This window comes from Columba livia, chromosome 14 (assembly GCF_036013475.1).
Source record: "Columba livia isolate bColLiv1 breed racing homer chromosome 14, bColLiv1.pat.W.v2, whole genome shotgun sequence".
NCBI classification, from domain to species: domain Eukaryota; kingdom Metazoa; phylum Chordata; class Aves; order Columbiformes; family Columbidae; genus Columba; species Columba livia.
This window is the reverse complement of record NC_088615.1, coordinates 9,531,409-9,546,390: the sequence shown is the minus strand read 5'-3', so window position 1 is coordinate 9,546,390 and position 14,982 is coordinate 9,531,409. Positions and strand designations below refer to the sequence as shown.

General features: G+C 39.4%; 1 protein-coding gene across 1 annotated transcript; it reads left to right on the top strand.

Annotated features, from left to right (window-relative positions):
* The first annotated feature begins 3,729 nt into the window (after window positions 1-3,729).
* Window positions 3,730-14,550, top strand: FBXL21 (Putative F-box/LRR-repeat protein 21). The gene is made up of 6 exons (XM_005503462.3): window positions 3,730-3,825; window positions 5,326-5,466; window positions 7,987-8,422; window positions 9,902-10,024; window positions 10,745-10,916; window positions 12,282-14,550. Exons 3-6 carry the CDS (start codon window positions 8,048-8,050, stop codon window positions 12,923-12,925), a joined length of 1,314 nt encoding a protein of 437 aa, XP_005503519.1. The 5' UTR covers window positions 3,730-3,825; window positions 5,326-5,466; window positions 7,987-8,047; the 3' UTR covers window positions 12,926-14,550.
* The last annotated feature ends 432 nt before the right edge of the window (window positions 14,551-14,982 follow it).

Genomic DNA, 14,982 nt, shown 5'->3' with positions numbered 1-14,982 from the left:
TCATCTTGCTAATACAATAGGCCCAGGCAGGATCTCTCTGAGCAAAGCGTATTTTATTAACTATTTTGCAAGACCTGGTGTTCTATCTAAAGGCAGGCACATAGATTAGGGCAAAAAAGCCCCCGTGTATATATCCCCCTAATCCTGGCTGCAATGTCCCTCCCCTGTTCCCCACTGGTTGGTAGTGCGGGTTTACAGATCACCCGCAGTCTACCTGTTTATCTAACCCCTTTCCCCTTATCCATCGATTTAGAATATGGATTGCTGGCTCTTCGGGTCATCTTCCCCCTAGATGTTTTGTTTTTGTGGTTTGGTTTTTTGTTTGTTTGTTTTTGTTTTTGTTTTTTTTTTTTTTTACAATACAGGTAGCAGGAAGCGTTCTGGGATTAGTTCGAAGAGACTTTGGTTTACATTAAGGATTCATAGTCTGATGTCTCTCATCCCTTCACCCCTGCTGGGGTTAGGCGCCAGATCCCCAGTTTCGTAAAAACAGCGTTCCTTACAAGAAGAGGGCAAGTGCCCAGCGGCGGGATCGCTGGAAATGGGGCACGGCCGCCTCCGAACCAACAACCACCGCACTCCCGCCCGCCCCATTTCGGCCGCAGGGCGACACTCCTGCCTGGGCGCGAAATGGCGCCCACCATCACGTGCCGCCGCCTCCCCGGGTCCTCGCACGGCGCCTGCGCACTGGGGCGGTGGGGCCCGGCCGGGCGGGGCCGGCTCCTCCCCTCGGCGGGCGGCGGCGTCCCAGGGCGCTCGGCGGGCCGGGAGGCTTCAAGGTGCTTCGCGGCGCCTTCCCCCGTGCTGCGCGGCTGGCCTCGGCCCTGCCACTTTGACGGAGCCACGCTGAGGTGGCGGTGAGTAGTGGGGCGGCTTAGGAGGAGGGGACACCAGCCTTAGCGCGTCGGGCGGGTGGGTGGGGAGAGGCCGCGGGGTCCTGGTGGCGGCCTGGAAGGGCGGTGCGGGGCCGGGCGGACGCGGCGCTTGGAGACCTGAATTCTTCCTGAGCGGTGAAAAGGCCTGGCCTAAGTGGGGCTCCTGCCTACGTGTGGTGTTCGTAAACCCTCGGCCCGAGAGGAGGTGACCGCGGTGCGGTACCCGGCCGCACTCCCTCCCCTCTGGGAGAGCTGCGGAGTGCACCGCCGGGAAAGGTGATGCCCTGGCCCGGGCTGCGATGGCTCAGAGCCGCCTTGTGCTGGATTTTCAGGTGAAACGGAGGCTTTAAAACCCCTGCGCGCAGGAAGGGGGATTTATCGGCGGGTTTGTCCCCTGTCGAAAGTCACCTGCTCGGCCCCACGCAGGGAAAATCGGCGGATGGGGACCCGGCGGGCTGGGGAGGGCGCTGGGGATACCCGGGAGCCGTGGGTTGAAAGAGAAGGGTTTTTCCAGCGTAAGGAGCTTAAATGGCTTTCTAAAGTCGGGTAGAAACATTCCTAGAGAAACCTGTGGAAATAATTTTTTTTTTGTGCTGTGTAATGTTTGGGTAAGCTCTCAAAAGAAGTCTTTTAAAGATCTGTGGAGCTTCAGATGTGTCACTTAGTTAAACAAGGGGTCTAAAAGCTCTTCAGTAGAACATGAATAGCTACATTTCGTCACCTAAATAACACTGAAAATGGCACTGTGTGTGTATTTCTTCTGTTAAGACTAATGCAAGCATTAGTATGTTCAGCTGAATGCTGTTATTTTTAGGTTTCTGAGGTTTTGTCATAAATGTGTTAAATATGTGATAAATCCCTTGAGAGAGAGGCTCAGAGGCTTAGTTGTGAGAAAAAGGAGGATTGATTTACAAAAAACCTAGTCCTGTTCAGAAGTAAGAATGCCACCCATTAAAAGATCGTCATGTCCTGAATGAAGAAAAAGCTTGATCTTGGACCTCATCATGCTGAAGGACCAAATCTTCTGAGAATTAATCTTAAAATGCATTTTTGATACATGTTTGGAAACATATTCGACAGTTGAATGTGAGGCTGTATGAACAGTTGCAGCAGCGCTGCCCTTCTCGGGTACTGTGTCTGCTGCTCCCGTTCCCCAGACACACTCTGAATTCCTTAACATTGACCTTGATACTGTCACTGAACTGTGATTTCTTAAAGACAATGCGACAAGTGACAAGTATTTCAGCTGGTAAAGGCAGATCTGTAAACATTAATTTCCAAGTGATAGAAAGTTAAAGCTTAATTATTATGATGCCTGCTTTATCCCAGTGGTTCTCCAAGCTTAGTTATTTGCAAAGTTTTTTTTTCTCAGGAATTTTTTTCTGCTGGATTTGTTTTTGTTTGTGTTTTTTTTTTACTGCCTTTATTAGATACCTGATTTTATGGTATTTTGTTTTATTAATTCCTGTAGAGCTGTGGTGTTGCGAACTGAAAGGGGAATATACAAACCAGAGGAAGCAGTCACTTCTTTATTGCTTGAATCTGTGATATGTTGGGTTATAGTCATAAAACTTCATTTTTGCAGCCAGCATTGTACCATGGGAAGCAGTGAACAGCTGCTAAGGGAACTGAGCTGCTGCTGACTGCGCCTCAGAATCCCCCACTGACACCCCACGTTATGGGAGGGATTTTAACATCTTAATTTTAGTTTACGGTTCTGTTACCAGGATAAGCTGCAGAAACACTTATTTTACTTGAGCTTTTCTGCATCCCTGATGATTTTTGTGGATTTGAATGTGTTTGAGTAGGATAACATGCAGCTGTGCAAAATATTTGACCAAAGGACATTGAGGTCAAGGAGTTTATAGAGGAAAACAGCTGTATAGGTTTGAGCACCAATATTTGATACTTTGCTCTACGTGAATGAGGATATGAATAGATTTACAAAACCTCATCAGTTATCAAAGTGTTTCATTTCAACAACTGTGTTGCTGCTGTTTATCTTTGATAATAATTTGGGTGACTACCTTAGTGTTAACACTTCACTGTTATTTAGGTAACGAACTTGGTTTTGATTGCATCTCTGATAAGTAATTATTTTTTATTATAAACATTGCTGCATAGATGAGCTGACATAGTTTAAGCTGCTCTGGGTGGTTCTTTGTGGGCTTGGACACTTGAAGGAATCATTAGAATGTACACCTGATTGAATTTTTTTTGTTAACAAGAATTTTCAGTAAGTTTTTATTTTTAATTTAATGTAATATCTAAAATATTGCTACTTTTATCTGCTAAGCAGAATTTGCTGGGGATGGACCCCAGCTCCTGACTGCTCTTGCCACGTGATGTGTGCCAGGGCTGCACCGGGTGCTGATGTTTGGCTGCTCTGATCATCTGTCACAGAGTTACCCAGGCCGATATGCAGCCTTGCCAATGAAGGGAAAAAGGCAGGAAAGAAGGGGTTTTTTTTTCCTATGTTTTCTATGACTCTTAGATTGCATTAGTATAGACAGCGTTGTTTGCCAAACTTCACTAATGGTAATGCTAAGGTAAATATTGAATAACTTACTGTTCATGTTGTACTGTTTACCAAGGCAATGTAAATGCAGTTGCAACGTTTCTTTCCCATCAGCTTTACACTTCATCCGACCTCACATTTCTATTAATGACACAGTATTTGCAATGTGGGATAAGCTACCTGGTATTAAGATCATGCCTTCAAGCTCCTGCACTAAAACAAGAAAATGTATAAATTGGTGTCGATGTATTTTTGTATAATTTTTGCATGAGATGTAATACAAGGATTTTTTTTTTTTTAACTAATAAAGGTTTTTGTGGTGTTTTTTCTGGACAGGAGGGGAAAGCAGACAGATGCTTGTGAGTGCCCCATGGCTGCAGCTGCCTCAGTTAATTCATTTGTTGCCTATTGTAACTTGGAAGCATTCTTTAGGTAAGAAAGCCACTTCGCAATACATTGTGTCGTTTATAAACTTACACTTAACACACTTCTGTGTTGAATCTTTAAATAGCATCTCGGTGTTTTGCTCTCTCAGTTATAATGTTATTTATGTGTTTTGTTTACATGTGTCATTACAAACTTGCCTTTTACAAGTTAAGAACTGACAGCACTTTTGCAAATGAATGTATGTGCCATGCAGAGTTAGCAAGGGACAGTCTACTCACTTCACAGAAGAGTATGTAATACTTGTAAACTAGCTGAAATACAAGGCCACCATAAATTACAGACTTCTTCAGATGCCATCTACGAACAGATTTGCTAGTGTAAATCAGCTTTCTAATTATAGACAAGCATGACTACGCAGCTTTTAAATTTTTTGATGTGTGAGCTGAGCAGCAATGTTACTTGCACAGATTTCAGCATTTAAGTTTGATTTTGCTTAGGAGATAGGGCAACTTCTCTTTTTGTATTTATAATTAACACATATTCTAAACCTGTGTTAAACTTTACAACTATAAAACTTATATTGATTGGATAGTTTATCAAAATATGATTGTATGACCTGTGAGAATCTAAAGCTTTGTGTCTCCTATCTTTGAAAGGCAAATAAAAAGTTCCCCATTACAAGGTTTCTGAAGAATGTTGTTACTAATTGAATACAATACTTTGTAAACATCCTAAAGTTGTAATGTAGTTCAGTTTTTAAAACTACTTTTTATTTTCGAAAGTGTCGTAATTTAGTAAGAGGTGTGTTGCTGTTCCTATAGCTTTTAGCTTACAACTAAACCATCTTCAAATAATGTAAAATAGGCCACTATAATTTGGAGGTTTGGGGTGTGCTTTCTTATAGGAGACCAAGTTATTCTTCAATACTAAGATACAGGGTAGTTTTTTGCGTATTAGAATATGGGAGCATATTTGTACGTCATTGCTGCCTTTTTTTTCAGATAGAGTTTAATTAGCCAAAGTAGTTTGTTTACTGTCAAGATTTTTGTGATGCATTAAGCATGCTTTTGGAGTAAAAGTGAATAACGCTTAAACCCAAGAGTCCTTAAATTTTTTGACATTTTTTACATTTTTTGACATTAGAATTCATATGTTCCAGTATAGCTGTTTTGATTTGTGTTGTTTCGGTATACAGTGAACTGAAAAAAAAATCAATGCTTCTTATCCAGGTCTTGATTTCTTTAAGTAGTTTTCAAGAATCCAGAGGCGTATCTGTGTTGCATAAGAGTACTGTTGTGACTAAAACTGTAGATAATGCAAAAGCTAGGTCTGTGCCAACACTTAACACCATCCAATTAGTTGAATGATAGTTTTCAGATAACAACATTTGGTAAAACTAATTTGCTTGTCGCATTGCACTTCCACATCTGACTTGTAGCACAGTGTACCATTAGTCTCAGTCTTTGTTCCAAAACTGAGTTTAGTCCCTCCTGTGGGTCTCCCAGATGTTGCAGAACAGTTTTTCTTTGGTTGGTGGCTTTGCAGGTCAGTTCATCTTGTGGGACCCGTCCCTGCCTTCTGGTTAAGGAATCTATGCACACATACAGGATGACTCCACAGTGGGATGGATGTTCAGATACCAGAAAGGTGCTGGTAACTTGACAGGAGCTTCCACATTCTTTGGAGGTATGTGTGCATGTAAACCTCTCACTGAATGCTACCTGCATTATATCACATGGGACTATAGTTAACTTCATTTGTGTTTTAAAATATATACTGTTTATAGTTTAAGTATGTAGAACAAAATAAGCATTCGCATTCTCACAGCAAATATTAGGGCTTCATGTTTGGTAAAAACTTTGTGGTATATAAGTGATGGAACCTTTTTCTGGTTTTGCATCCCACAGTGAGTAATGTAATTTTGCTAGATTTAAAGTGCTGCAATATAGAATACTAAAAGTAGAAGTTCTAGAGTTATCAAAGTGATGTAGCAACAACAACAAGTTATAGCCATGTTGCATCAGCGAGAGTACTACATACTCTGTGCACACCTCTTCATACATCTGGACTGGATATGCTGCATCTGGTCTATAGCCTAGCCTGTGGTTTTAAGGGAGTGGCCTTTCTGGTAGTTCTCAGATGCCAAAACTTTGTGGGAACTGAAACAGTATCTATGAAGCTCAAGCTTCAAATAAGAAAGTGAAAATTTCAATTTTTTTTTCGAGAAGCCTACATTTTGCTGAGATGTTGCTGATTTGCATGAGAATAGCAAAAGTCTACAGAAGCATCACAGACAACAGCATTTTTTTCATTGCATTTTTTTGTTCTGGACTTTAGTTTAAGACACCGCCAAGTTTGTAACATCTCCCAGGGAGGTGGAAGGAAAAAAGTTAAAGAGCATGTATTTGACTCAAGCTGAACTTAGCAAGGGCATGAGCAACTGGAAGAGAGAGTTATGTAACAGTTAATTACTACATCAACACATAATGCTTTGGAACGCCTATTCGTTGTGTGACTTAAAGCACTCAGAAGTCATAAAACGTGGTCACGTAGAAGATAATTTGATAAAATAGTCTAGTAGCAAAATGTTTATTCATGCTGAGCTTGCATCATCATTACATTGGTAACTCTGTTGTAGTGTTTAGAAATACTACTTTGTTTTGGAGCGTATTGTTTTTCATTCTCTTTGACTCACTGCCTTTGCTTGCTAAGGCAAGGCACGTGTATATTCAGGGAAGAAAAACTTCTGTTATTAAATATAATTTAAAGAGTGTTACGAGCTTGTCCTTCTGCATACATCACCTGTCACTATCGTAAGTGGAACTTTGAAGAGTGAAGATTTCTGAAGACTGCTAGAATGAATTCCTTGGTGGTTGAGATGACCTGTCAGGAGGACAAACAGTAGTGAAGCTGGTCATATGAACAGCTCTTGATTAATCGGCTAGGTTGTTCTTTCCCACTTCTCAAAGGATACACGCGCTTTTCATAAAAATGGAGTTACATTTTTGTGTCAGGCACCTCAGCAGCCATACAGATCAGGTTTCATAAGTAGGGGAAAATGCCAGATAAATTTGTGATAGGATAGTCAGCATTTTGGCAGCTGTTTCTGGCTTTTGGTTTTGTATGTGTTGTTTATTTTTATTGTTGGTTCTCCTCCCATAATGAAGATACTATAGAAAATTTTCGATCCAGAGCAAGCATGCTGTGAGGGTTGCTGTGGAAGATTGTTCAGTAAAAATAGATAGCACATTCTGTTTGTTCTTGAAGAATGCATGGTTGCTTTGAAAATTTCAGCTTCAGCCTGGATGGGAAGAGGTAAGGTCTGGCTGAACATCTGATTAATAGGAAAATTGAGAAGGGCCCTCATCCCACTGTAAAACAAAGTGGTATTAGAAAGAGTCAAGACAGTTGTGGAGAATTGACTGAATAACAGAATTAGTTCTAGAATGGACTTGAGTAGATCGCACTGCTTCAGCATGTGAAAGCAGAGCTTTTCCTTACACTGCTCTTTTCTGAACTCGGGCTCAAGTGGCAAATGTTCCTCAGTGAAGTAGATTCATGCAGTTTGCTGTGATCTAGGGTCACTGTCCTTTTCTCCTGAAAAAAACCAGCATGTGAACCTTACTCTGCCCTGTTTTGATAAGTGGCCTCTGAAGCTTTTTGTTGTGAGTTGTACAAACATCTTTCTTCTGCCTGGCATGATTTAAAAAGGGAAAAAAAAAGGCAAAGCAGTGGAGGAGGCAGGCAAAACTGACTCTTCTGAACACCTCTGCTCCAAGTTTGTCAGTGTTTAAAAAGTGAGTTTATGAATTGGGTTCTGTATTTGATAAAATTATTTTAGAAATCATGGTTAGAGTCCATAGTTTGTCTGCTGAGTTTAAACATACACAATTTGCTACTGCTGAACTAAATTGCTGTTAAATGCATTTTTTTCCCCTACAAAGTGCTCTACATACTATGAAGCATTAACACATGAAACTACAGCTGGTAAATTAACAAACCCAAGTTCTCCAGATTCAAATCAAGTTGTACAAAATAAAAGTTATCAAGAAACAAGTGTCTGCTAATGTCTGTGGAGTGGGTATTGACATATGGATGTACCTTTTGTCGTAGTAATGTGATATATTTAGATTTAACTAATTTGTCTCTTACTGTGCTTCCACTGCTTTGTCTCCCTTCCTCCCCTAATCTTTTATATTTTTCTAGAGACTTACTGTGAGACCATTCCGTTTGAATACATCGAATTGTTCCAGAACCTGAAACTTTCATGATGAAGAGAGCTAGGCAGAAAGTTGTGGTTGAAAATGAAGCTACTCAAACATCACAGAAAAGCAAAAAACAAAAAACTTGTTCATATGGCTCAGTGTTCGGTGAATCTGCCTTGCACGCCTCAATGGACTGGGGAAGCCTTCCACACCATGTTATTCTGCGTATCTTTCAGTTCCTGCCTTTAGTAGATCGAGCCAGGGCATCTTCAGTTTGTCGAAGGTGGAATGAAATTTTTCACATCCCAGACCTTTGGAGAAGATTTGAATTTGAACTTAACCAGCCAGCTACATCTTACTTGAAGTCTACACATCCTGATCTCATTCAGCAGATTATCAAGAGACACGCTGATCATCTGCAGTACGTCAGCTTCAAGGTAAATCTTGGATGAATGGAGGCTTATTTTGTCACGTTACTGTGCGTAACGCATGCAGCTTCTCTGTTGGGTGGCTCAACTGTTTTATCTGGGAAGTCTCATGTTTAAAAATGCAACTGCTGCAGCAGTTTATTTCCACACATGCACACGGTTTCCTTCCATTGTCTATGCTCTAATCTCTACGAAGTAAAGGAGGAGCTAACGTCATGCAGTGCAGTGCTGGAGATTGAATGATATGTTTTCAAAATATACAGAATGTGTAGTTTCTGTGAATCAACATGAGTGGCAATCTGAGTACTTCAGCAGATCATTGTGAAGATAAATACTTCTTATGTGTGGAAGCATTTGAGGAAATAAGTTTGTCTTCTGTGTAGAATTCACTTGCAAAATAGAGCTATATAGTGAAGAGTGTCTTGAAATTTTAAACCTTGCTTTGACAAAGTATGAGTAAGGGAGAAAGATTCTATGCCTGTATATTCAGGTGATTGACACATAGGGACATAATTAAGTAACAGTAAATTTGATTTAAATGCGGGATATGTTTGTCTCAGGATTGTATAAATTTTCACTTCTTTCATTTGAATACTTGGTACAGTTAACTCTGCTTATCTGAGAAGGTCATAGTTGGAATTTTAGGTGCTTTCTTCACTTTAAGCAGTCACTTCTCCATAAAGAAGGTCATAGTTCTATGCTGTGAAGGAAAAGATGATTGCTATTAAAGCTAGGACAAAAATTGGAGGCTTTGGGTTTTTTTGTTGTTTTTTTCCAGTACTGATAGCAGTTTGACATTTGGAGATACCATGATTTGGTTGCAGGGCAGATTATGGATAATCAGTTATTAAATACCTGTAACTTCTGCACTTCATATAACTGATTATAATGAATTTGCATTTTAATGTCTTAATGCAACTTTTATGCTTTTTCAGCTACTCTTTTACCAGCTCAGCTACTACAGAGGAGGAAGGTGAGATGAAATAGTGGTTTGTCCAAGGTTAGCCATCAGGATTATAGATGAATTGAGAATCAGTTCATTATTCAAGATGGAAAGGTGTTGTCCCTGCAGGTAAAATGAATTAGTTTGATGGAGTATATCTAGGCTTTATCAAGTCTTTTTTCTGTTCTACGAGTCCAGAATTGGAATTTTTTAAATGGTGCATATGCACCACTGTCTATTGTAACACGGGTACTGACAGGTTGTTTAGGAAGGCATGAAGTTATTTGAAGAGAAAGCTTAGCTTTAAGCTCTCTGTTCATATTAGAAATACCCAGCAGTCATACTTGGGAGAATTTTCTAGTCGTAGCATCCTGAACTCTTTCTTGTCTTGAAACTGATTAATGTTGCACTTTGTCCTTCTGGTAAATGCAGTCTGGTGCAGTACAGCTGAGTGGGTGTGGAACTTGCAGTCTTAGGTATCCATTATGCTGTTTCCTAAATAATAATAAAGAATTGACTTCCTTCTTTTTAAATTGCTTTTATAGGTTGATAGTAGTACTGAGTCAGCAGAAGCAGCCTGTGACATCCTTTCTCAATTGGTGAACTGTTCTATCAAGACACTGGGTTTGATTTCTACAGCAAAACCAAGCTTCATGAATGTCTCTAAGGTGATTTTCGTACCAACTGTAACTAGAGTGACTTAATTCACTTTTAAACCACTTTAGTTTTTGTATTCTGCCGGTAATCATTTGATGGTAATTTTTATGAAACAGTCTGTGTGTATCGGCATATCTTCTTTAATTTGTGTCATCCATTAGTATTAAGAAAAGAGTTAAACATTGATTCCATTCAGTAAATTTACTAGTGTTGATGCTTTGTGGCATAGAGATACGGAATAATTTATAAAGCTTGAGTTGCCTCATTTCTAGATTAAAAGATACAATGACCATGTGCTGCAACGTATTGTTAAAATAGTTGTGAGAGTATTTTTTTTCCTTTGACTCTATAGGTCACAGCAGAGTCACTTTCTGGAAAATAAAATAAATGCCATTTACTTTTCTCCACAGATAAATTCTCGATAATTCAATCACATCACTGTGTCCACTTATGCCTGTTTTATTGCAGTGAGAAGATAAATCGGGGTAGATCAGTTAACTACCGAGTGTAAAGTTGGTTTTTGTCACATGCAGCAGCGTATTTTAAACAGAGTTTTCCTATGTTCATGTTCAAATAAGCCTTTCTGTATTACACAAGAAAGGGGATGTCTAAAATGTGATTTTGTACTTTCTGTGCAGGCAAAGCCTGAGGTTTAGGTGCTGAAGTTCTGCCTATCTTTTCATAAGTTGTTTGTTTTGTTTTTTTTTTTTTCCTCCATTTTCTCTGAACAGGCTCATTTTGCTTCAGCACTGACAGTAGTTTTTGTAAACTCCAAGTCATTATCATCAATCAAGGTAGATGACACACCACTTGATGATCCTTCCTTGAAGGTTCTTGTTGCTAACAACAGTGATACTCTAAAACTGCTAAAAATGAGCAGCTGTCCTCACGTATCACCTGCTGGTGAGTAGTGGTTGTATATGAAAAATTTAGCAGTAAAGTATCAAAACAGTAGTCAAGGCTTAGTTTGAAACAAGTTCTTCATAAAACTTTTCGGAGTCTCTTAGCAGAGTCCTTTTAGAGACTTAGTTTTGGCTTTAGAGAGTTGGGAGGGGAAGAAGGTTGTCTTTGTTACTGAATGAGTTGGATTAATGAAGGTGGAGCTGCTCTTGCTTGGCTGCATCTTCTAGAATCCTGCGGCATTTTTTATGTTCGTCTCTGCTGCTTCAGTACCTCTGGTAGGCCTTGGGGACGAAAAGCCTCCAGAATTACTGCAAGTCTTTAACATGTGTTCCAAGGACTTGATGTTCATTGCCAGTTCTGTGTAAGGATAACCACATATGTGCTGTTCAGTGTGTGCAGCTCTGTAAATTTAATGAACTGGCATTCTGTGGGAACACACAGGCAAAATCCCTGAGCTGTGAATCACCTACTGGTTCATGGGATAAAGGAGATAAATGCAGTTGTCAGTAATTGTTTCACAAGGTGCTGTGAGTTGAACTTACTGAGTAGAAATACTAGTACTTCAAAGTTATATTAAAACAAACACGTGGAGTGTGTACAGATTGCAAGATCTAATAGTGTAAGACTGAGAATCTTTCAGTGCTGTAGTGCCCTCGTGTGTCTAGATCTGGTAGTATGAACTTGCTCATTTTAGTCCACGCTGGTGAAGGGCTCTCTCCCTTCAAAATACAGGCTTGCCAGAAAGTTCAGAGGACTTTTGGGTCCCTTCTCACTTACCTTTCTCCTGAAACCCTGGTGCTAGGGAAGGGGAATCCTGCTCTGGTCAGCTTCCTAGATTCTTTTACATAGTCTGCAAAAGGTTGTTGAATCCATGTAGTTCATATTCCAACAGATTACAAGCAGTTACGTTGCTTATGTCTTAATTCAGGGAAGGATCTGCTGTAGCATAGCTCTGAAACTGGGCTGCTGTCATTTAAATAGAATGCTTAGATCAATGCTGAAGGAAGGAGTGTTAGGGAAAGGACCAGTGGCAACTTCAGCTAAATCTTACCTGATTTCAGTTGCCTCTTCAAAGCTGAGCAAATTCTACACAGGGAAGGGCAAAGAGGGAGAAAGTGTGCAAATCCAAGATGAATAAAAGATGAATGCAACTAGTTAAAACTGACTTCTTCTACTAATAAGTGTTTGTGGCCAGAACCCCATAAAAGGATGTGGATAGCTAGAACTTTGTCATATTTCATGGTTTTTGGATATAGGCATGAATACTCAAACCAATAGAATTTGTACTTGCTTGAGCTTTACAGCAAACAACTGTGCTGACATTCAGTTTTCATTTTCCAGAGTAACTTTTTCTTTGTTCCTCAGGAATTCTTTGTGTTGCTGACCAGTGTCATGGACTGAAGGAGCTGGCTTTGAATTACTACATATTAAGTGATGAACTGCTTCTGGCTCTTTCAAGTGAAAAACATGTTGATCTTGAACACCTTCGCATAGATGTTGTGAGTGAAAATCCCGGACAAGTTGAATTTCACACTATTAAAAAGCAAAGCTGGGATGCTCTTGTTAAACACTCCCCCAAAGTCAACATCGTGATGTATTTCTTCTTGTATGAAGAAGAATTTGATGCTTTCTTCAGAGAGGAAACCCCTGTTACACACCTTTACTTTGGTCGTGCAGTAAGCAAAGCTATGTTGGGTCGGATTGGTATGAATTGCCCAAGGTTAATTGAGTTGGTTGTGTGTGCTAATGGACTTCAACCTTTAGATGACGAACTTATTCGGATTGCGGAGCGCTGTAAGAACTTAACAGCAATGGGACTTGGTGAATGTGAAGTAACTTGCAGAGGTTTTATTGAATTTGTAAAGATGTGTGGAGGCAGGCTTACCCAGCTTTCGATAATGGAGGAGGTACTGATTCCAGATAATGATTACAGCCTAGATCGACTTCATTTGGAAGTCTCCAAACACCTTGGAAGAATGTGGTTTCCTGATATGATGCCAACATGGTAAAGTCTCTACCTTTGTAGGTGAACTGGTAGAATCAGGGTGTTGCTTTCTATGCAAATAAAGAATTTAAAAAATTAAATGTGGAAACATATTTCCAGATTTGAGTTTTTCTACCTTGAAAACCTCTAGTAGTTTAACAGCAAAACATTCTAGAATGTTAGCAGTATATTGGAATAAGGAGTATTTTAGGTGTACTTAACACTTCTGAAAGTATGTCTGTGGTTTACAGGTGCTTCAAACTTCAGTGAACTTGGGCTTCTCTGAGCTTCAGTTTAAATGTTCCATTCACATCAAAGATGTCTTTTTTTTCATGTTTTTGTATGTAGTCAGAAGAGGTCTAGAGAAACTTGTTTTCTTTAGGAAATCTAACTTTATGGGAAGCTGGGTACATTTTGGAGCTATTTTTCAAAATATTTGTGTTATAGATGTAAAAACTTGTACATTGAAATACTTACTCTAGCCCAGGTTACTCAGATATAATCTAGCTTGAACTCATGCCAGTATATTAAAATGTTGTGATAAATAAGCTTATTCTTATAAAAAACTTTACAGTTTTAAATTGCACTTTAAATAATGTTGTCGGATTAGCTAAACTGTAGAGACTGCATTGTGCAGTATGTTGTTTTTCTGTCCTGTGCATTCAACGGATGGGAAAGAAATCCTGTTATAATTGATGAATTTAAAAGTTTGGCTCTAGATCAGTTGGTTGGGTGAATGACAAAGCACTTTGGAAACTGCCGGAGTACAAGGAATAGCTTCTGTGTTTGCAAGAGTTCAAGTCTGTGATAACAAAGATTGATGTCTGAATGCTGTTCTGTGCTCTTGTTATTAAGAGACAAGAAGGATCTCGTAAATATGGCTATTGAGAAGGAAGGATCAAGTGGAACACAGTTGTATTTGATCACTTTCTATCTGGAATCTAGGATTTAAAACGCTTAAAGAAAATATTTGCCAGGTAGAGGCCCAAATGGCCTGTAGTAATCTTGCCTGTATCTGACAGAGCTGTGCTGTAAGCCCTGACTTCTAGAGTCTGGGTTGCTGGAGGTGATCCTGACATTTTTAATTCAGGACTGTTTAATACTTGTTGCTATTAATTGGTTTTTTAGGGAGATAATTTTATTTTTTTATTTTCTTTAAAGGGGAAAGGAATGGTGGGTTGATGTGAATTAAAGTCTGTATTTTTGTGTTGACATTTTTGCATACTGTAAACTGAAATGCATTGTATACAAATTTTGCTGTAATTTTTTTCATGCTGTAGTTCTATCTTTCTATTTATAATGAGAAGTCTACATTTGATTTGCTGGTGGTGTTTGTCACTGCAGATAAAATGTCAGTTTCTTCCACACTTCCACATCTTTATTACAAAAATAACAGCTAAAGGGTTAAACCACCATTATCTTGGGCAGACTGGTTCCCAGTTGCAGGCTAAAGGATTTAAGATACCATATAATGCATGTCTGAAACAGTAATGCGTTATTGCCTGTTATGCAAGCTCTTGCTTCCATAGTCAAGAAGATTATAATTGTCCTTTCAACAAAAGACTAAAATACTTCTAAACAGTATTTGATTTAAGATGTGTGATTTGCTTTGAATGTAAATATAATAAAGTGATCTCATACAGGCACTGATATTAGACTCTTCTCCGTCTGTTGCACCATGTCCTCCTGCGAGGCTGAGTTCTGTCCTGCTAGAAACTGTGTACTTGACAAATCTGGGGAGAGGCAGTAGAAATGTAGAAACTTTGGATTCTAGTGAATTAGTCATTGTCATTTCATGTTCATGCTCCAAATTTTCTTCAGTTCCGGTGCCTTCAAAATCAAAAGTAATCTTGTTTTCCAAGGTGTAGTAAAGTTTTTGAATTAGCCTAAGATACAAGGTTCACAACAATTACAGGTACTTACAAAACAGTGCCTAATGAGTATCTGGAGTGTATATTAAGTGTTGAATTAGTAGGAATATAAACTGTTGTGTATATTGTACAACTTCTTAAATTCTGTCCAATACATTTTTCCTTCCTTCACTGCCATAGGCTGTCCACGTGGTTAAAAAAAAACAACAAC

Excerpts from the sequence above, each read along its gene's own strand:
- FBXL21 (XM_005503462.3), top strand. The coding sequence starts at position 8,048 with ATGATGAAGAGAGCTAGGCAGAAAGTTGTGGTTGAAAATGAAGCTACT. Across the intron at positions 8,423-9,901 it reads TGCAGTACGTCAGCTTCAAG|GTTGATAGTAGTACTGAGTC; the intron begins GTAAATCTTGGA and ends TTGCTTTTATAG. Across the intron at positions 10,917-12,281 it reads TCCTCACGTATCACCTGCTG|GAATTCTTTGTGTTGCTGAC; the intron begins GTGAGTAGTGGT and ends TTTGTTCCTCAG.